At 40.4% G+C, this 22,301-nt stretch overlaps 2 protein-coding genes across 10 annotated transcripts in view; one reads left to right on the forward strand and one right to left on the reverse strand.

The window, feature by feature from the left end:
- RB1 (RB transcriptional corepressor 1) overlaps positions 1-10,321 on the forward strand; it is a 163,026-nt gene extending 152,705 nt beyond the window's left edge. For all 3 annotated transcript variants that reach the window (XM_075061588.1, XM_075061587.1, XM_075061589.1), the window contains 3 exons: positions 71-213; positions 884-933; positions 8,330-10,321. In XM_075061588.1, coding sequence (XP_074917689.1) covers positions 71-213; positions 884-933; positions 8,330-8,403 — 267 coding nt within the window. In that variant the 3' untranslated portion in view covers positions 8,404-10,321. The remainder of the gene's footprint in view (positions 1-70; positions 214-883; positions 934-8,329) is intronic.
- Positions 10,322-12,118: 1,797 nt separating this feature from the next.
- Positions 12,119-22,301, reverse strand: part of LOC116829365 (RCC1 and BTB domain-containing protein 2) — an 87,111-nt gene continuing 76,928 nt past the window's right edge. For all 7 annotated transcript variants that reach the window (XM_075061592.1, XM_075061595.1, XM_075061594.1 and 4 more), the window contains one exon: positions 12,119-16,925. In XM_075061592.1, the coding sequence (XP_074917693.1) occupies positions 16,785-16,925 (141 nt within the window). In that variant the 3' untranslated portion in view covers positions 12,119-16,784. The remainder of the gene's footprint in view (positions 16,926-22,301) is intronic.

Consider the following 22,301-nt stretch of genomic DNA (forward strand, 5'->3'; position numbering starts at 1 on the left):
TTTGGCTAGTAGTCTGGAAAATGTACATAGGTAACTGGGAATGTTTTTTATGATCTTCTTGTAATCCCAGACTTCTGAGAAGTTTCAGAAAATAAACCAAATGGTTGGTAGCAGTGATCATCAGCTGAAACGCAGTGCTGAAGTAAGCACTGCCCCTAAACCGCTGAAGAGACTTCGCTTTGATATAGAAGGACAGGATGAGGCAGATGGAAGGTAGGCTATAGTTCTTAACTTGTCATGAAGCTACATGTACTTTATTTCTGGAAGCCTATAACATAAGATTTAGCAAAATAATAACAAAGGAAACAAGCTACTATCATACAGAGGTACTATGTCTTAGCTAATGTAGGTACACAGTGTTGTTGTAGCTGTGTTGTCAAAATTCAGTATTTTCTACTTTTTTGTTTCTCAGACCTGAAGTAGAGCTCTGCGTAAGCAAGAAAGTGTGTCTCTCTCATTAACAGAAGTTGGTCCAATAAAATATATTACCTCTCTTACCTAATATATTGAATAATATAACATCTTTAGTGATAGATTTTAGCCTAGCGCTTCTTGAACCTGAACCTCTCTAGTATCAAGAGCAAGAGTCTCTCCTGCTGACAGCAAGTACAGTACTGGGTGGTAGACCAGAATTGGATATTAAATTACTGTCTCATACTTAGCAAAATTGAAGATAAAATTGAATATCAGAAAGCTAATAACTCTTGAATCAGCTTTAGTATGCAGAAAAAAATACTAGGGCTAGGTTTGCATTTTTTACAAGAAACCAGAAAGAGATGGTGATGTTGCTGACGTGAACTAACCACAGTTAGTAACTTGCTTTATTTAGACAAAAATAAAAAGAACATGCTACTTGCTTCAGTGAAATGTTTTCTGTCTGCAGCAAACACCTACCTGGGGAGTCCAAATTCCAGCAGAAGCTTGCAGAAATGAGTACGTATTGTCTACTGTAGTAAATGAGTAAAAATGATAGTCTTGGATAAAAAAGGTTGTTTCCCTGCATGCCAACTTCTCTGAATAAAAACCTTGGTAAACAAATACATAATTTCAGTAACAGCAGAAATTACTGGGTACATTTATTATGTTACTCAGTTTTACAGAGTTTCCATCCGATCTTGAAAATGTAGTTTAAAATGGAAATACTGGGCCACCATTTCAAGTGTGCTAACTGACATAGATGTCATGTAAGATAGACATTTCCCGTAGATAGTGTATGAACATGACACATTTTTCTTAAAATTGGAATTCTTAGACTGAAGCTTTCTAAATAAATACTGGCCTTAATACAGTTCTAAGTAATATGCAAAAGATCTGTTGTAGTAAATTTATCATTTGCTTCTGGATAGAAAGGGGATCTTAAGAGATGTATAGTATGTGCTCAGTCTGTAGTTGGGATCTAGCATATGGAGTTGTATGGTACATTTTTGAAGAGGATAGGCGGAATCATACCATATACTGCCCTGGTCGTACAACAGAACTCTCATGGTAGATGTCTGGGGGATCTGGTGAGGCTTGAGGGCAAGACATAACTGTGTTACAGCCGAATTAGTGCTAACTTTCTTTTCAGACCTTCAGATGTTGTTTGTGACAACTTGTGTGAGTCTGACCTATAAAAGAGTATTAAACTGAAAGCTTTATACTGAATGTGAAAATGGATATTTAGCCTCTCCTCTTAAATTATTTAACTGTAAGTGTGGTTTACCGGTTATAAAAATTGCACTTAACCTCAAAAGAGTTGCATTTAAATTGATTTGGTAACTGATCTAATCTTTCTAAGTTAGTTACTGAAATAAACTGCCCAGTACAGTGAATGTTAAACAGTGGTGTTTGTAGTGCTTAAGCAGTTTTTGTAGTCTGGTAAATAAGTGTTGCTGTGCTAGTTTCTTTTGGAACTGTTGGTTTACAATACACAAAAATAAAAATAAAATACATGTAGAAAACCCAAAATACAATCCACCAGAGGTGCTCTGGTAAACAAGTGTTTCCAGCTGCCTGATGGTTCAGTAGCAATGCTGTCTCAGGAACAACCGCAGTTACCATGCTACGGTGGAAAAGGTTTTCATATGGAGGCAGATTTGGGGGAAATTCTTGAGTACCACTGCTCCCTACTACTGCCTCCCTTCCAGGCCCCCTACAACACACACACAAAAACCTAAGACCTTCCATGACATCATTTTTGTGTAAGGAAAGCTGCCATTCCTACTCCCTACTCCTCTAAAAATTACTACAGTTTACATAGGATGTGTCCAGTGATCCCTATACGTGGTCTAGCTCCCCTTTCATTTGGTCAGTGGAGGCAGGGAGACCCTTTCATTTGAGAGCCACCCCTATCTATGTTCCTTCAAGTGTCTGGATCCATTGTAGAGACTGGAGCTCAAAACATCTTTCCATCTGCTAAATTCTATCTTGGAATTTCACCAGCAGTAGCTCTACTTCAATTCGTCTTCTGTCCCCCCTTGCTTCCCAGTACAGACTTGCATGTTTTCTAGCTGGAGTATTGGAGCAAATGTTTGCAGAAAGTATGGAGACAATCTGCAGTCCGGGGCCCTCTTCTTCTACAGGACCATGATGCCTCTTCTGCTCGTAGATTTCTCAGTTGGATTGGGAACTGAATGAGCTAAATGAAGAAAGAGCAGAAGTTTAGGAAGTGGCTGGGCCCCTTGAGAGACCAGAAGCAGCAGGAGACCCACCAAAATATAAAAAAACCCACTGCCCAGCAGTGCTGTCACATCAGAGAGAGACAGAGCTACTGTAGTGGTACTCCACTAATCACAGAAATACCTTCCAAGGGAAAGTTGGGGGGAGGAGGCTCCCTTGCCTAAGATAAACTCAGTCCTCCTTTCACTAGCTGAATTTTGCTCATATTCAGTTTCTCATTGATCCCCTTTTCTCAGACATGCCCAGTGAGGTTCTCTGCTGGATATTTGAAGACGAGTTGGAATCATCCCTTAATACCCTTCTGAAAATAATTAAAAAAAAAAAAAGAAAGGTAGGGTCAGTCCAAAGAGAACTGGACCCAGAATTATACAGATCTTGTGACTGAAGCTCCTTGCAACCATGAAAATACAAGATAGCCAAAAAACCCAAGTGGGGACCCTGGAAATTCCATTTCTCAAAGGGTCACAGTAAGGACTATACTGTCACTGAGTTTGGAAACAGGTCCATTAAAAGACTAAGCCAGAACCATCCTTGCTGATATATGTTTCTGATCCACTAACAAAAGAAATTCTAAATTCACAATCAACATAGCCATAAGAGATTTAATCAACTCAGCATTGGGCCAACTTTCCAAGGGCAGATATCAAAACAGGTAGATCATGACACTTTACAACTAATAGCCAAGCTACCAACAGATGGTACAAATACCTAAAAAAAATCAGGCAGCAGTGGCAGCTGAGACAAAGAAATCTGTCATCCCAACAGAGGGGGATTCGCCTTCCCGGAATTGGGTGGAAAGTAAAAGGCTGCTAGATGCTTAAATTATAAACTTAGATAGAAAGCAGCCTGAGGATCCATCTCAACAATTCACTTCAACAAAGCCAACCTTGACAAAATACTTAAGAAACTCCACTCCACAAGTGACCTGTGAGCACAAGCACTGTTGAACAAGATCTTGATATCATCTTTCTTCATGCTACCATGGAGATCATCATATTCTCAATAAAGGTCCACGGTAGTTATCAGTGTAGCAGAAAGATAGTGTGCATGCAAAACTAAGCACCAACCCATGCTCTTGGTAGTCTCAGCTCGCTTCCAAGAGAGAGATCTTGAGAGGATTTTTTAGTAATGTGACTGCCAAGCACATAACTGTATGCTACTCATTCACCATTTCAAGCACGTAGGCATATACACACTTAACGAAGTTGCCCCTCCTTTTAGGCTTTTAGTTACAACAGGTTTAAAGGAACATTCAAGGTCCATTTGGAAACAGAACCTTCAGAAGATGAGGACCTGAAACACCCACCTTTGAAATTCACAAATTGAACTGCATAAAATACGCTCTTTAGCAAGAGGTATACACTCTATGTAGTGGGCATATAACGTTTTTTTTTTTCCACATACAAAAATTCTCAGATCAATAAGTCTTTAAAAATTACTAAAATTTTAGTTGGAGGAATCCCTACATTTGCTTCATGCAACTAAGGACAACAAAGAACCTGAGAAACTGACAATGCAGGCAGCATCAGACAGTGTCCTCTTGATAAGGCCAGCCAAACCAATGCTCTTTAAAGAGAGATTCTCTGGAGCATAATCCATCATTATCCTGGGCCTAAAGAGACTTAGAAAAAATCAGAAATGTTTTGAATCTCAAGGCACTCAACAAATGCACAAAATATGGAAAGCTAAAGAGGAAGACTCATTTTGGCATCATCCCCATCTATGAAGAGGCTTTCTCTCATCATTAGATCATACAGAGGCAGACGCGGCGCTGGCCGTTAGGGGGCCTGTGGACGCTACGGAAGGCGTTAGGGGGCCTGTGGAGGCGGCGCTGGCCGTTAGGGGGCCTGTGGACGCTACGGAAGGCGTTAGGGGGCCTGTGGACGCTACGGAAGGCGTTAGGCGGCCTGTGGAGGCGGCGCTGTAGTGCCAGATTTTTCACCCTTCAGTCAATCAAATGGTACTTACTTATACAAATAGTCCCTTTTGGTTTAGTACATAGTATTCAGTGTCAGCAAAGGTTGCAAAACCTCTCCAGAGAAAGGACCTCCAGAAAGTGGCAACAGTGGATCTCTGTCCTTGGACTGGTCATCCCAATTCCCTATTATACCTTCTGTCCAATTCCACTACTGTCCAGAGTGGTATAGAAGATCAAACAGGACAATATGATGTCGATTGCTCTCCACTGGATCACGCATCAGAAGTCGTCAGAGCTGACGTATCTGACATCCCAGGCCATATTGCATTTGTCATCAAGGAGGAATAACCTACTCTCTCAACGTTCTTGCAGAAGTTGGACACAAAGTCCATGATGCTTCTGAATAGGAAGAGCTAAAGAAAACAGGCTGTGCAGGAAAAGAGAACACTCCTATTGGCCAGGAAGGAATCATCCTTGAAGGCTTACATTTTTATTTGGAACCTTTTTCAGTTTTTGGTGGAGAGAGAGGTTGCAGATATAAAACAATTCACATCCCATTAGCTCTTTCATCTCATAGTCATGGAAACTGGTGCATTGTTCTTAAAGTGCAGATTTCATTAGTATTCAGTCCTTTGTTCCCAAGAGGGCCTCTTTGGCAGATCATATTCACATACCTGTTGAAAGCATTAGACCTAAAATGAGATGTCTGACGGGATTTGAGTGGGATTTTCAAAAGTGCTTAGAGTTGGCCAGCTCTGTTCCCATTGAAGTGAATGGTACAATTCCTCAAGTTCAAGAGGAACAGTTAGGCCAATGTGGGACACTTTTGAAGATCCCACCCTTATTTTAGTGCTGCAGGCACTCAACGGTATTACCTTCTGTGACAAAGTTCCTCTTCTACTCAAGTGGGTCCTGCACTTATTGGCAGATTTGCTCACCTCAGTGATCTTCCCCACAGTCTGGGTCAACTCCTCCTGTGTCTGATCAGGAGTTGAGAGGTTTGGGGGGAACCCGGGCCCACCCTCTACTCCGGGTTCCAGCCCAGAGCCCTGTAGATTGCAGCTGTCTTTAGTGTCTCTTGTAACAGCTGCATGACAGCTACAACTCCCTGGGCTACTTCCCCATGGCCTCCTCCAAACACCTTCTTTATCCTCACCACAGGACCATCCTCCTGGTGTCTGATAACACTAGTACTCCTTAGTCCTCCGGCAGTTCACTCTCAGCTCCTTGTGCCTCTTGCTCCCAGCTCCTCACACGCACTTCCTCTCCTCTGGCTTCCTCCAGCCTGACTGGAGTGAGCTCCTTTTTAAACCCAGGTGCCCTGATTAGCCTGCCTTGATTGGCTGCAGGTGTTTTCTAATCAGCCTATCTGCCTTAACTGATTCTAGCAGGTTCCTGGTTACTCTAGTGCAGCCCCTGCTCTGGTCACTCAGGGAACAGAAAACTATTCATCCAGTGACCAGTATATTTGCCCTCTACCAGACTCCTGTACCCCACTGGTCTGGGTCTGTCACACTTCTTCACCATCAGTGACCTGTTATCTTGGCAGGATTGGGGCTGTATAGCATGCTCTAGCAAGCCACTATACTGCATATTCCACAGGGACAAAATAATACAGAGGAAGAATTCATCCCAGAAAGTAGCTGTTTTTTTAAAATATGACTTCAAGTATGAAAAGAAAAAATCAGCTATGCACACTGGATTTCAAGAGAAGATTCATGATACCCAAGAAAAGGATAGAACAGCTGATAAAATGCTTGCGTCTCATCCTGTTTCAATCCCAGACTCAGCAGCATAAAAGCCTATAAAGACACCATTTCCAAATGCCTTAAACTACATTAAAAATGCATACGGAGGACTCACACCTCGGAAGATAAAGGAGGACACCCAAAATCAGAAGGCTTCCTGGGCTGAGAAGTTATGTGGCTACATATTACATTTGATGGCGGGTCTCAGATGCAGTTTTTGGTAGAGTGGTACTCTTTAGGCTACACCTTAATGTGCTTTATCTTTTCACTGTCTTCTATCTCTGCTTGTTTCATATAGCCATGCGGTGAAATCTGTATTAAAGTCCACCTTTTAAAGCAGTCACACCGAGGTGTATTTCTAAACATTTTCCAGCGGAAAGTCACCTGTACTAAATTACAATGAATTAAAAGAGACCAGGTGAACTGCTTTGGATTTCAGTACATGGAAGGCATGTGCTCCATTAACTGTATATGCACAGAAGACTGCATTTTGCATAGTTTTGTACATTGCCTTGTTTTAATACTGAAACACCACAGATCAGCTATAATAAACATTTTATGTTCCCTTGGATGTGGTTACAGGCAGTCAGATCAACATTGCTTTCTTCTTTTACAGGGTTCCCTTCAGCTTTTCAAGTAAAATTCTCACCCACCAAAATTAAAAAACCCTCCCTCTTGAGACCACATCTTGTCAGTCCTCTAAGCCAGTCATTCTCAACCAGTACCTCTGGTTACACAGAGGTCTTCCAGGGGGTACATCAACTCATCTACATCAGGAGCTCTCAAACTTCATTACACCCATGATCCCCTTCTGACAACAAAAATTACTACATGACCCCAGGAGGGGTGGGGGTGGTCAAAGGCTGAGTGCTGCCACCCTGGGTAGGGGGATTAAAGCCCAAGCACTGCCACCTGGGTGGGGGTCCTGAAGCCCAAGCCCCACTGCCCCAGGTAGCAGAACTGTAACCAGAGCCCCGCCACCCAGGCTTCAGCTTCAGCCCTGGGCAGTGAGGCTCAGGCTTCAGCCCTGGGCCCCAGCAAGTCTAACGCCAGCCCTGGTAACCCCATTAAAATGGGATTGTGACCCACTTTGAGGTCCCAACCCACAGTTTGAGAGCTGCTGATCTAGATCAGTGCTTCTGGGGGGCGCAAGTGCAGGGCCAGCATTAAGAGGTGGCAAGCAGGGAAATTGTCTGGGGCCCCATAAAGCTAAGTTACATGCTTCGGCCCCAGGCAGTGGGACTTGGGCTTCAGACTCTAGAAAGGGGTACAGTAACCAGGAAAGGTTGAGAACACTGCTCTCAGTATTGGTTTAACTGTATAGTTTTTCACTGCTTGTCACATCTTGTGTATAAATCAGTGGATATGCCCACGCCTATCCCCACCAAAAACAGTTGTGTTCTTCTCTAAGACAGGCATGTCTGCTGAAACAAACACCTCTACATATCTCTTTGTTAAATTAGGGTAGGGAACAAAATTTGGTTCAGTCCTGTTTGTAGTTTACTAGTTGCAAAGTTTAAGAGTTGATGTTCTAGTATTATATCTAGTTACTTTTTATTACTGTGTGGTTATTTAGCTACTGATGTTTTCAAAAAGTTCCTTTTAGAGGAAGTTGGTGAGTCAGGCTTCCGACAATGAGCTTTTTTCTGATCGAGGTATTAGCTATCTCTGAGCAACAAAAAGATTTAACCCACATATAGGGCTCAGTTGACCTACCTTATCTCAGGAAAGAGAGAGATAAAGAGTTTGAATACTACAGTAATAGGAGCCAATGTAAGTACACAGTTCTTCAAGGCTGTAAAATAAACTGGCAAGTCAGAATTATCCAAGTAGTTCAGAAGTAAATATTTGAGTACTTGTGGTTCAAATTAGGGTTTAACTTTTTTAGAAAAGTTGTCAGGCTAAAAGTTAAATTCTTTGTATCATGAATAAATACACTCTTAAATTGTTTTGCACAAGTTGATTTACTATAAAAGGTGGTAAAGTTACTGTAACATTTCTCTAGCGTCTACTCGAACAAGAATGCAAAAACAAAAACTAAATGATGGAACTGATACATCAGCCACTGAAGAAAAGTGAACATCTTCTCAGGACCATGCGGTGCCATGCATGCTTCTCTGCATTTGTCTTTCTTTTTCAGCCACCATGTTAATTACTTTTTTATGATCAATTGCTAGTTTAAAATGTTTGGCTTTTTTTTTTTTTACTTCAGTGTTTTTCATTATATTATGCCGTATGATGTAGCATGTACACAGTGTAAGCCACTGACTTTATTAATTTATATATTTTTGAGGATTTGGAAGAGTTTTTCAGCTTCCTATTGCAACATTGTTCATTTAATGCCAATTCATTCCACTTATTTTGAACTTTTCTATCAAAAATAAAGTTAGATAGAATGATTTGAAATGCACTAATTCTTTTGTTCATTAGATTTCATTTTAATGTTGGAATTTTATGCACGACTTGCATATTTTGTGAATTAGGGGCCAGATACTGCAACGACTTCAGACTACAGAATTACCATGCTAAGGCCCATTAACTTTACTATACATGCAGTCATCACTGTTGCAGGATTAGGCCCGGCCATTTTAAGTACAACATGCAAACAAAGTGTAACGTAAACTCACATAGCCATACTACTGACACAAATAACAGATACCTCAGATTCTTAACATCTTCTAGTACTTTTTCCCCTCACAGTTTGAGTGGACAGTTACACTGCTGGTCATCTGTTAGCCAGTTTGAACCTGAGTATGAATTACTCAGAGAGTAAGTGTGTTCCAGGGACATCGTTTTTTCCCCCCGATACAAAACACTCAAAGTACACTTTCTGATATTTCTGGATCCTGAAAAATAAGAAAAATGCACATGAAATGGAATCATACTGTTACCAATCTGGAGTTTCTTGCAATGACCTCTACAACTACTGATTTGCTTGAAGTCAATGATTTAGCTTACTCAGTTTTGCCAAGAAATGGGAACAGAACCTACTTTTAGTAACTTAAACCTGTGTGCCTCAAGTTGTCCTCCTAAGAATGAATAGCCTGACTTCCAAAGTACACCCAAATTCATATTTAGATCAAGTTTAACATGTGAAGCATCCAGATCTGAAAATTTGCTCAAAGTCCTCCCTCTCTCCATAAAAAGGCACAACTTTTAAGGCTACTTGAACTATTGCTAAACAAATACATTTTTAAACTAGGTACTCAGTTGTGGATGTTTTGCTAGTATAAAGGTATAAACATTTTTTTACTTCTAGCAGTCTAAAAAGCAGCTCTAGCAGAGCTTTCTGATGACTGCTGCCTTTAGAATTATCCGTTCATTTTTATGAAGATTTAGTTTTGTGCAACTGCTTAAATTAAAGTAGATACAGTAGAAAAAAAGCACCTGGGTTTTACTACACAGAAACATGTTTTTTTAAAAAAAATCTTGTGTGGGTAACTTATTTAGAAATCTCTTAGTTGAAAATAGAAAACACTTTTGGTAGTGTCATCTGGTTTTTTTAAAGATCAGTTTTTGTCAGTCAAAATCTAATCATAGAGCAATTTTTAAAAACTGTACAACAGTATATTGATTTGGAAATATTTTGATGAACTTTGAAACAAAAGTTACCTTAAGTTTTAAGTCTGAATACGGTTTCAGCTTCCTGAAGGATGTACAGAAGTGTGAGTATCTTAGGTTTCTTTGCTTATTATTATTATTATTATTATTTGCAGAGTTTACAGATGAAATATACTACAAATAATGGGATACACTGACTTTAAGCTCCACAGCTGCAGTTCGAATAGTGCCCAGATATTAACTTTGCTGGCTAGAGAACTGCAAGGAGTAGTATGCTGCAGAGTTCAGTACTTAGACAGGCTATCCTTTCTCTACTGTGACAATGTACTTTTTTTGTTCAGGTAGACTGAAGACTACATTTAAAAGTGTATGGTTGCATATTGTACAACTAATGGATTTCATTCCTTTCAAGATAAATAAAACAGCTTTAATAAGATTTATTGGTGATCATTGTAACTTCCTTTTTTATTAGCTATAAAGTTAATAAGAAAGCATTATGTGGAAATAACATGCTTCTGTTTCATGCTTAGGCTGCAGTCCTACAACTGGTGTGAGCAGAGCGCCATCGATTTCAGTGAAGCTCTGTACATGTGCAGGGATCTAGATCTAAATACACAATTGGGCCCTCAGCCATCTACCAAACTTCCATTAGTTCCCTCAGTCTGAGTTCATTTTAGATTTTTCTAACTATATTTTCTATCAGCATTATCATTATTTGTATTACAGTAGCACACAAAACCCCAGTGAAGATCAGGACCCCCCTGTATTAAACACTGTACAAACATATACAGTTACTGCTTTGAGGAACTTACAATCTAAATAGACAACGGGCAGGAGGGGACCATGAGGCACAGGGGTGAAACAGAATTGGTCAATGGCAGGGACAGAGACGGGAAGAGAACTCAAGTCTCCAGCTACCCAGTCTAGGCCTACCCACTAGATTGTGCAACTGCAGATGGAACAATGCAGACTCCACCTGAAAATCAGGTTACTTTTTCTGCTTCTTCCGTGACACCAACTAAAGAATCTGGAATTACAATTTAATTGGAAGTTCTACTGATAACACAGGAAGCAGAATGGAATAGTGCTTTGTTTACTTTACCACTGTGACCCTCTTAACTGATTTTCCAACTAGTAACACACACAAACCACAAAGAAAGCAAGTAAGATGTATGTTATAGAAAGTTATTTCACAAATTTCTTACTGTTGTAGCCATCATTTTCTCTTCCTCTATCGGTCAGCTGTTGCTCTGCTGTGTCTAACTTAGGTCCCTGCCATTTAGAGCTTAAAACTATCTATCTTCTCAGTAAGGTTTTACTGAATACAAAGTTTGTTGCTATGTTAGCTTTGCAGTGCTGACCAGAATATTTGTAAAATCAGCACATATGACTTTAAATTGCACCTGGGTGCTATAAGCAAAATTTGTCCCTTTTCTTCTTACTGCTTTAACCCAAACCTTCACCTAGCAACATAAACGTTTTCAGCAAAATATCTTATCTCCAGTTTACAGAAATGACCATATTAACTGTCAGAATACAATTTCCAAGCAGTACATTTGATATTTCTGGTGAGTTACAGTAAATGCTGGAATTGCCATTAGAGGAATTTGAAAGTTTGACATTTCAGATTAGTACTTTTATTACTGCCTCACACACAGCTCTTCAAAATGATCTAGTATTTTTGCAATTTTATTCCAGAAAGGGAAATCCAGCTGCCTTAAGGATCCAAAGTTGGACAAACAATAGTACTAGAGATCTTTTCTCCCTGCAGTTTTAACCATGTCTGGGTCCCTTCCGTATGTCCTCTTATTTCCTGATATGATGTATTTTAAAGGTCAGAGTAACTTCTCTGATTAACTGTTACTGAAACAGAATATAAAAAAACTTGTATTCAGTTATTTATGCTCCTCTTCAACAGTGCAACTTCAGCTCTTTCATGTGGATGTATACATGAAGAATTTTATATTTCCAAAACACTGGTACTCTTGACAAGTTTAAGTAAACAGCATGTGTACCCGCTAGAGGATGTGAGAGTTACTGCAGTTATTTGCAGGCCAAAAAAAAAAACCAATTATAAAAGTGCACGAAATGGTGTGAAATCTGTAGAAGGTTGTGTTGTTATAAGAAACCAGCACACGATACAATTTGAATAGTTTAAAATGTAACAAGTTTAGTTTATACAGTTTTGAAAACAAACAAACAAACCGTCTTTACCAAGCAGAAGTGGATGTCAAAAACACAGAAGGCATTTCATCTAGTTGCAATCACTGTTTTTCACTACTGCATTAACTTCTTTGAAAGGCTTGAAATCTGTTTTCATATCAAATTCCCCCCATTTTTGTGCAGACATTGGTTTTATTGCTGCTTATGAGTCTAACAGTCATTTCTTTAAAGGCTTGTCTATACAAACACTTAGTCATTTCCCTCCCTCCTGCCCCCCTGGAAGCTGGGCTATAAGTCTACCCCTCCCTAGCCTGCTGCTGGGCACTAAAGTTCTGTAGTACTCAGTGGTCCTACCCTGCTTTGAAAGAGGAGTAGTTCAAAGGGCACTATGGAACTTCTAGTGCATAACAGCAGGGTCTGCACTGATACCTAGTGGTGCAGCAGGCTAGTGCACGGGTAGATTTTCACCCCAGCTTGCCACATGTAAATGAGCCTTTAGAAAAAGACTGTGGTCTTTAAACTATAATCTTTATCCTGTAGGTTACCGATTTCTCTCCCCTCATCCCCACAACGTGCTGATAAAGAAGTAATAAACAGCTGTTTAAGAATGGTCGAAGCAATTCGATGTAGGCTTTAGATTGTAATAAAAAGTAAGTAGGTCAAAGGTGAAGATCCTAAATATAACCGTTTTATTAGTTGTCTATTAAGCCATATGAGTTTTTACAGAAATCTGAAGTTGGCTGGATATTATATTATGATATGGCTACAAATATTATACATCTTAGGGGTCAAGCAAAATTTGTCATTCTAATGGATAAAGGTTTTATTTTACAAAGTAATCCCAAGGAAACAATTATCTTCAGTTTATATAAAAAGCATTTTTATACTACAGCAATTTACACAGTGAACAAGCTTTGTAATAAAGCTCCATCATTCCAAAGGTGAGTCCCAGAAAATACCATGGGCCTGAACCTACTAACATCAATCACTGTGATAGCCTCTTTATTGTAGTAGTTTATTTTTATTCCTTTTAAGTTCCATTTAATTCAAGAAATATTTATTTGCCTGTTTTCCCCAGTGATTAGTTGGAGGAGTCTCTTGTTTAGCTGTCCAAGGATATTTTAGGCCATCAGTCAAGTTTTTGAATGAATACCTCACCTGTCTAGGATTACAGTCCAAAATGTCTACAAATATTTTTTCATTGCTGTCTGAACTGGATTCTCCGGAAACACATTTAATACTGGCTAACAATGGATCCCATTCCAAGGTCAAGAGGAGTGGTGGCGGCAGCATCCTCAATCGTCAAAAACAAAAAAATATAAAACTGTTACCGCCCAGGCTGGATTTAGTGTCCTCACATTGCTGTTCAAGCATGCACCTGTATAAACACACATGCGTTTTGGTTTCCAGGCATCAGGTCAGTACACTTTTGAACGCTGGACCCTTAAGTGCAAAGGAAAGTAACTTGTTTAATGAGTAATGTGAATGAAAGCTAAATAAATATATTTTTACTACATGTGCATATAGCAGTGTATAAAAATACTATTAAATTGTCCGGGTCAAGAATTAAATGCATAAAATCCTCATTGAAAGAACAAATCAAAATGTCTGCATTTTATCCTCAAAACAAACCTCATTGCAGAGAAGTTCTCTCCAAGAGTTAGTCCCCCAGGGTCACTACTACAAAAATAAAAAGCCTGAAAGAAAACAGCCCAATCTTTGGTGTGCACAGCATGACCTAAAATAATGCTCATGGCAAAGTGACTAAAGGGTGATAGACACTGCTCAGAATTGGTTTTCCTGTCAGACTCATCTACAAACGCATCCTTGTTTCCTTAGTCATTCCATGCAGACTATTTAGTAGAATACAGATGCCTAAATTTTCATTTCACAGGAAATTGTGATTTTGAAGTTTCTTGCAAATTGAGCTTTATGAAAACCTGTTTTTATCTCAGCTGAAAATGTTTCATTTACTGTTTCAAAATTTCCTATGAAACAGTGGTCCCAAAACCAAAAGTTGAAATATTTTGTTCCAGAAGTGTCCAAAATAATGTTTTAGCCTCACCAAAATGTGTTTTAAACAATTTCTAAATGAAACTGGTGTGTTTGTTTTTACAAAAGGTCATTTTCCATTCCATTAAAAAGTCCCATCAGAAAAAGTTTTGACCAGCTCTACTAGTTAGACAACAGTGACACAGCAGATTAAAGAATATTTCTAGTGGTGGGTTGAATCTGGTCTATCTACCATCATTTCTAAGCATCTCAGAAGTTAATAGATTTACCCTCACAAAACCCCTGTAAGTTAGGGAAGTGCTATTATCCCCTCCTAACAGAGGCAGAACTGAGACATAGGCTAAAGGTACTTCTACCCAGCAGCTGGGAGATGTTATTTCCAGCTTGGGTAGCTGTACATGGACTAGCTCTGCGCGAGCTAGTGCCTAAAAATAACTGTGGCCACAGCAGCTCAGGCTAGCTGTCCAAGCATACCCAGGGGCATAGGCAGGCTTATTCTCAGATGACTAGCCCAAGCCACTGCTCAGTCCAGTGACACTAGAGATTTTGGAGCAGCTCACTTCTGTTTCCTAAGCACAGCACTAAAAACATCACTTTGCCACCATTACCTAAAAATTGGGCAAGAATTAAAATAAAAGTAACTGTATTGGCTGTGTTATAGAACAGAACGGACCCTGAGAGAGCAGAGGGACAGACACCTACGGTAAGTAAGCATGCTAGGTACAGTTAAAATACAGAACACAAATAGTATTAATGAGCATGTGTATGTATGTCTGGGTTAATAAAGGTGTGTGTTATGAATGTTAGATTGTTTTAGATATATAAAGTTGAAGATTTTAAGATTGCACTCGGCGACTGCTCATGGCCGATCACCGTATGCAGGGTGCAACACTTAATACTGTTCTAATTGTATGACATTGCAGTTGGGATATTTTAAAATTTGTATTAAGAAATTGTGTTAAGGGATTTATTTCCAGAGCTTTATGCTTAGATTACATTGTAGCCAGGTATCATCAGTGTGCTACTGTAATTAAAGATACTTTCTTTTGGAAAAGTACTGCCTATGTATCTACCAATTCTATTGGAAGGCTGTATCCGAGTCCTCCCAAGGGTAACTGGTCTAAGATACTCTGGGGATTTTTTCTAAAAAGAAACTTCTAGTAAACCTGAGTAATTCCTCTAGAACGGGTCCCCTTTCACTCTGCAGAAACAGAGTAATAAGTTAGGAGGCTACCTGGAAGGGAACCTCTGCTAAAGCCAGGAGGGGGCAATAGATAAGCTATTCTGGTGGTACCATAGGTCTGGTTTTGGGGTAACACCAGGATGGTCACGCTGCAGTTTTTAGGTGCTAACTGGAACAGAGCTAGCAGGTGTATGGAACCAGAACTAGGAATTACATCTCCCAGCTGCTGTGTAGACGTGCCCAAGGGTACAAAGGATGTCTATGACAGAGCAAGGCTAGTGTGGTGTCCTAACCACTAGCCCATCAGTTTTTGAAGCCAGTTCACCTATTCTTTTAACAGAAATTAGATTAAGTAATTTACATGCAAATAAGTCTTCTGTATCATAACAGAAACCAAAACTGATAAATATTTTATAATCTCAACATCCTGTGTTACAGTGCAAAAGTCTTTCCATGCAAGCATAGCATACTGAAACCTCCTCCACCTATTGCTTTAGCAAGTGTTTGAATGGCACCTGGTTACCACTTGAAAAGACTGATTTTAACTTTCATGATTTAATCATTGAATTGATTTATAACTTCCCCTATCCCTCCTCCCACACACATAATTCATGTCAAGCACCTGTCTTATCTGTAAACACTTGCAGAAAAGTCAACGGATAATTCCTTTTTGTTGAGTTTGAGTTTATTTTTCATGGCAGGTGAAGAGGTGCATTTCTGAGCAGCAAAACTAACAGTGAAATAACTCATTACGTGACAAAACCAATTAGAAATTACTGTTCCACTGGAAAGGTGAGATAGAGTACTTGGAAAAAAGAACCAATTGTTTTTTGTCTGAGAAAATGACTTTAAGAGCCAAGAACTAAAAACTAGCCCTTTAAAATAAGTCCTTCATACTTACTTAAATTCAGCATAGTCTTCTCTTGAGCCTTTGCTGCTCCTAATGTACAAAGTATCCATTCTGTGGCTTTTCCTTTATATTACTGGTTCTTTTAAGAGGGATTTTTATGATGTATTCCTTTATCCTATATTTAGCAAAACAAGCTTCTATCTCAACACTTCTCTAGAGGGTGTGATAAATTAACCAGAAAGGAACCTTCTTTTAGAACATTTACTTTCATTGACCTTAAAGGTGCATAATGAAGCTTTAGCAACAGCCAGCTTCATGCTATCCAGTAAACTCAGATGAAGATGTTAAAGAGCTGTTTTTGAAAATATTTCATGGAAAAAAAAACAAGGACTACAAATGGAAAATAGTGACCATTCCACTTGATTTTAACAGAAAACTTAATTATTCCATTAGGATTTTTTTTTTAAACCTAAGTTGTTGGCAGATTGTTTATATCTATTGTTTATTCTATATTATACCCATCTTCACAAAGCTTGTGCATTACTTGGAAGCTTACTAAATCTGCCCATCGACAGTGACACTGACTTTAATGGATGTTGTCCTCTTTTCTTTCAGGCATTCTGAGTGCTGATAAGTTTTTCAAAGGGGAAGTGTTCCCATGAAAGAATCTTCCTTTGCAGCAAGCATTCTTCAGTTTTTAAAAGCTCCTACTTTGCTTGCTTTGCTAATGAAGTTCTTCAAGAGGTCATGGTCCATTTCTGCAAAGCCTGTAGTTTGTGTAACTACAGTCAAGTGGTTTATACAAAACCTGAAGCAAAATTCTTCTAAGTCCTAGGAACAAAATAAGGTTATGAGTTATTCAATAAGATATTACAAATTTAAGTGAGCATTCACATCTTGGCTGTCTTTCATCCCAACAATATCCACATGAATGTTTGTTTACAAATGCTAAATAATACCTAGAACAAAACATTACAGTGGCAAGGCCAGAAACTTGTCAAGGCAGCTGCCACTGTTTTGATTGGTTATGGAGCTGATATCCGGCTATCCTTCCTTCTTCCTAAAGCTCAACTCAAGGCCATGCTTCCTGAAAACCTGTTAACTATCAAAAGAGGAGGCTCCCATATCAACCCTAATCCACTGAAAACAGCAAGATGATTGAAGCAATAGTAGCACAGTAAAAGTATGTTGGAGAAGGGGTAGAGTGAAGGGATGCCTGACCTAGGACACAAGATGGATGGGAAGGGAAGAGTTGGCGAAGGGAAGGAAGGCACTCCTACTCTTAGATTTCAAAGTAGAAAGACAAATATGAAAATATTTGCAAATGATGTCATGCGTAAACTTGGGGTTCTTCTTAGAGTAGCTTCACTGATGTATCCCACTTAGGTGTGAGTGTGCCACGGCCACTGGAACTGGAAAATTTTGCCTAGCAGGAGCTGTACAGGGGCACCACTTGCACCTTGCAGCCATAGTCCCTCACCTGGTTATGTGTGGCGGCACCATTCCAAACCCCCTTAGAGCCTTCTTACTACCAATGGCTGGAGTTGGAACTGTGTGTGCTCTTAACCTCACATTCTACCACTAATTTAGTGTTTTTTCTAGTTATACGTAATTAGTCATACCATTAGTTTAATGTTAGTTGTATGTAATTAAGTATTTCCCTGTGATGCCCTCATCAGGGTTTACACATTGCCTGTTGTGTGGGGAAGCGATTCCTAATAATGATCCCCACATAGAGTCTTTGCTGTGCTTGGGTGAGGCCCATGTCAAGGAGCAGTGTTCGGTCTGTAAATTGTTCATGAAACGGACTCAGGTGGACAAGGAACTGCGAACATGTGCTGTTTTAAGCAAACAGGCCATGCGGCCTGCTTCAGCACTGGGGGCCTTGTCAGATCCGAGGTTGTTGCCCTTGGTTCCAAGAGTGCTACTGCCTCGTGCTCTGAAGTACGGGGGGGAAGGAGGAAGGAGCCATTCTCTGTTGAGCATGCTGAGGAAAAAGTTCACATAAGACCAACTGAGACTGTTCCAGGTCTTGTGGACTCTCCTGCCTCCCCCAGGAAGAGCGTGGATTGGCATGGAGTTAGTGCCGGCCCATGGGATGGTGTGGGTGCCTCTAACTGCTCCCTGGCACTGAGCAGGGGCATTAGAGACCTGTATTGTCAACTCTAGTTCTGGCCCCAAGGTATCTATTGAGTTCGGTACTGATGAGGGAGATACCAGCACAAACTGTTTTCATGCTGGCATCGTACCAAATAGTTAACGTCCTCCTCTGACTTTCCATCCTGACCTCTCCTTTGGTCCAGGACTTGGCAAGGACTGCATTGTTTATAGCTCTGTTGGCTGGATGGGCCACTGAACCCTTGGGGCTGTTGGCACTGCAGCCTGAAATTTCCCCTTCCACAGTCTGTGGAAACAGGGCTAGTACCGGGCTTAGTGCAAGAGTCCTGGGCACCAGGAAACTTCTCAGCACCATTGCAGCTGGCACTGCAGATGTTACCAGGGTGACTTTCACCATCTTCCACCTCGGCACCATCAGCTGCCCTTTTGGTACTGCTGTAGACTTCAGGGTCCACACCACTTCTGGCACTAGCATACTTGGTGCCCGGAATGTAGTATGTGAGCAGGCAAAGGGTAGCACACTCCAGGGTACTCTGCCAAGAGGCAATTAGCTTGTGGCAGTTCTGCATTGACAGGAGTAGAACTCCAATAGCCGATCACTTGCCTAGGGCCCAGAATCATCTTGCAGACCATCTCAGCAGGAAGTTTTCCTTCAACAAGTGGTCTTTGAAGCCCAGTGTTCTGCGAGTCATATTTGCAGGGTGGTGCGTCCCATCGAGCGACCTGTTTGCTACAAGGGTCAACAGGAAATGCTAGCTGTTCTGCTCTCAAGGGGGCCTCAGTCCAGGCTTCGCGACCAATGCCTTCCACCTCAGCTGGCAGTCGGCTCCTCTATGAGCTTTTCCTCCAACTCCGACCATTCCATAGGTCATCTTCAAGCTGAAAGCAGAAGGGTCCAAGCTCATCCTCATTGCCTCGGCATGGCCAAAGCAGTGCTGATTTTCCGACCTCATACTATCGATTCAGCCTCCCATATCCTTTCCTGTCCATTCTGACCTGCTCATGCAGAATCACAGTCACACTGCATCCCACGCTCAGCTCTCTACATCTCATGGCGTGACTGCTCTGTGGTTGAATAAGGAAGAGAAATGCTCAGTGGTTGGTTGACAGGGTCCTACTCAGTAGTGGAACACCCTTTACTAGGATAGCCTATTTGGCAAAGTGGCAGCGTTTCTAAATATAGTCATCTTGGAGTATTTGCTGCATCTTCAGTGGTCGGGCCTTTTGCTTAGCTCATTGAGGGAGCATCTATCGGCACTCTCAGTCTTTCATCCATCCATTCATGTGTCTAAAGTGGTTTCCCCATTTAACCAAAACCAGGTGGTATATTTACTTTATTTTTTCCTAAGCTGCATTCATCGCCAGAGAAGGAACAGTATCTTCACACACTGGACATTAGACAATTCTCGCCTTCTATCTGCATAGGACTAAACCCCTTCTGGTTTCACCTCATCTGTTTATGTCACATGCAGATGGTATGAAGGGACAGGCAGTCTCCTCCCAGAGGATTTCTAAGTGGATAACTTCCTGCATCGAGACTGCATATGAATGGCTTTGGCTACGCACCCACTCCGGGAGTGAGAACATTCTACAAGAGCACAAGCTATGTCAATAGCGTTTTTAAGTGACATCTCGCTGTTGGATATTTGCAGGACTGATGCATGGTTGTCGATACATATGTTAACAAACCATGATGGCATAACCGTGGCATCCAGAGCAGATGCAAACTTTGGGAAGGCGGTCCTTTGGTCCTTGTTTAGCTAGACTCTGAGCCCAATGCCGAGGGAGTACTGCTTGTGAGTCACCTAAAGGGAATAATACGTGGCTGCATCTATTTGAAGAAGAAGCTGTTACTTACTGTAACTGTGGTTCTTCAAGATTTGATGCAGCTGTTATTCCACGACCCACCCTCTGTCTCCTCTGCATCAGAGTCAACTCTCTGGCTGTTCAATGTGAAGGAACTGAGGAGGGTCAGATGGTGCTGCCTCATATAGCCAGGGGAGGGGCTCTGGCCATGAGATGCTAATGCTGCCCTCCTATAGGTACTGCTTGGCAAAATTCTCCAGCTCTGGTGCACAGGGTGCGCACATGCCTAAGTGGAATACACATCTGCATCACATCTCAAAAAATCACAATTAAAGTAAGTAACTGTTTCTCTTCACTCCACTGTTGTTCATGGGGTTGCTTTTAGAATATGTGGAAGACTGCAAAAAATGTTTATGAATTTGGAAAGTTTATGAATTTTAGTAGAAATGATTGATACTGAAAATGTGTCATTCATCATTCTCCTGTTTAAAAAGTTTCAGTCATCCAACCAGATAGCATACCCTGTGGCTGACTAGTCTGCAGAGGGTTTGGTAATCTAAGTGACCACCTCAAAAACAACAGGATGAAATTTATTCATATGAACTATATGATGAATCCTTATGCATGACCAGAAATCAGGATCACTCACAAACGTGAACAGGAGACAGCTAACATAATTTGATCAGCTCTGTCTTTCAACTTGAAGGTAGACACAATATAAAAATGCAAAAGGTGCAATCATATGCAATTACTCTCAAAATTATTTGTACAGTCAAAAATAAATAAATGCATCATATAACAATAGAGCCTTCAATTTTCCCAGTGTATGCCTGGAAAAAGGCTAATGATTCCTTCCCTCCTTTACCCACATTAACTTCAAAAGTGGCCATCTGCAAAATTTGTCAAAAATACAATTTATTTTCTAGCCATTGTGGAACCCCAAATTAACTGCCTCCACTACCCTGAATATTTAACTTAATGAAAGGACACGTTAGCCTCACAAGGATGTAGATATACATGTTGACATCTGAATGTGTGTTTTGCAACATGTGTAGCAGCTGGATTAGACATGATGGTAAAAATAACTGTCTTGTTCTAGACTTACTAGTACAAGTGTTAGATCAATAGTGAGATTTTCTGAAAATTCTCAGCATAGGTCCAACGTGGATGACTGTCATATGTTCTGTAGACCATGCAATCAGTCTTGTCCAGTCAACCTTCTAGCAGCATTCCCTTTCTTTATGCACTGAGACCTGTCCCTTTTGCAGCTTGTTCCTGTGCAAACAACTTCTGCAGAAGGAAAAGGAATTAGCCTGCCCTTTGCAGCAAGCACATTACAGACAGAGTTAGCCGCAAGGCAATATTTTGACATCATGATTCACAATCTGAAACCTCTTTGAAGCTTGCTGCAAAAAGAAATGTACTAATCCTAGTCAGTTTCCCTCTGTGTGAAGTATACAAGTATTGCCCACTGGGCAGGAGGGAAGAGGGGAACTTGGGAAGATGCTAGTTCATTTCCCCTTGTAGTCCCTTCCATGGGTTAAATGCTTCTAGTCTGCTGCCTCTGCAGAGATGCAATTAAAGCCAAAAAAGGAGACCAACAGCTATAAAAATGGGCTTAAAAAGAAAAAGGGAATAAAATGAAAAAAATGCCCAGAGGGAAAAGGCATGGAACCACAAAAAACTGTGTGTGTGTGGTGGGGGACACAACAACAAAAAAGGAAATGCCAAAAATACAAAAGAAAGTGGCACAAGTAAGGGGTAAAAGTGCATGGGAAATGTAATGACATCTTAAATTTCATTCCAGATTCCAGGAATCCTAGGAGTACTACAATCTTTGTCTGAAAGAAAATTAAGGCAGATTGCTTCCCTGCTATACTGAAAAAAAATTCTCTTCACTGGCCAGTCGGGGAATGATGTTTAATAATTTTGCTAGTAAAGAAATCGTAACTTTTAATTTGTAGTATAAATAACAGCTAATTAATCTTCAATCCAGCTCACAGTACATTAGAAATGTGCTATAAAAATAGCAATTGCATAGAACTACTCCTACAAACAGACAATACTTCAGCAAGCATTTCCACAGAATTTTCGAAGATGTCCTATTTGTGACTATTACTTCTGGATGAATTTATCTTTGGTAAAGTCAATTGAGTCAATTAATTTTTCATATTAAGGCTGAGAACTGCAGCATATTCACATCTTTTACTTGTGTTGATTACATAAAGTGAAAATAAATTAGAAATTGAACATTGGTACCTTTTCCAACTGCTACATATAGAC

The sequence above is a fragment of the Chelonoidis abingdonii genome, chromosome 1 (genome assembly GCF_003597395.2).
Source record: "Chelonoidis abingdonii isolate Lonesome George chromosome 1, CheloAbing_2.0, whole genome shotgun sequence".
Lineage (NCBI taxonomy): Eukaryota > Metazoa > Chordata > Testudines > Testudinidae > Chelonoidis > Chelonoidis abingdonii.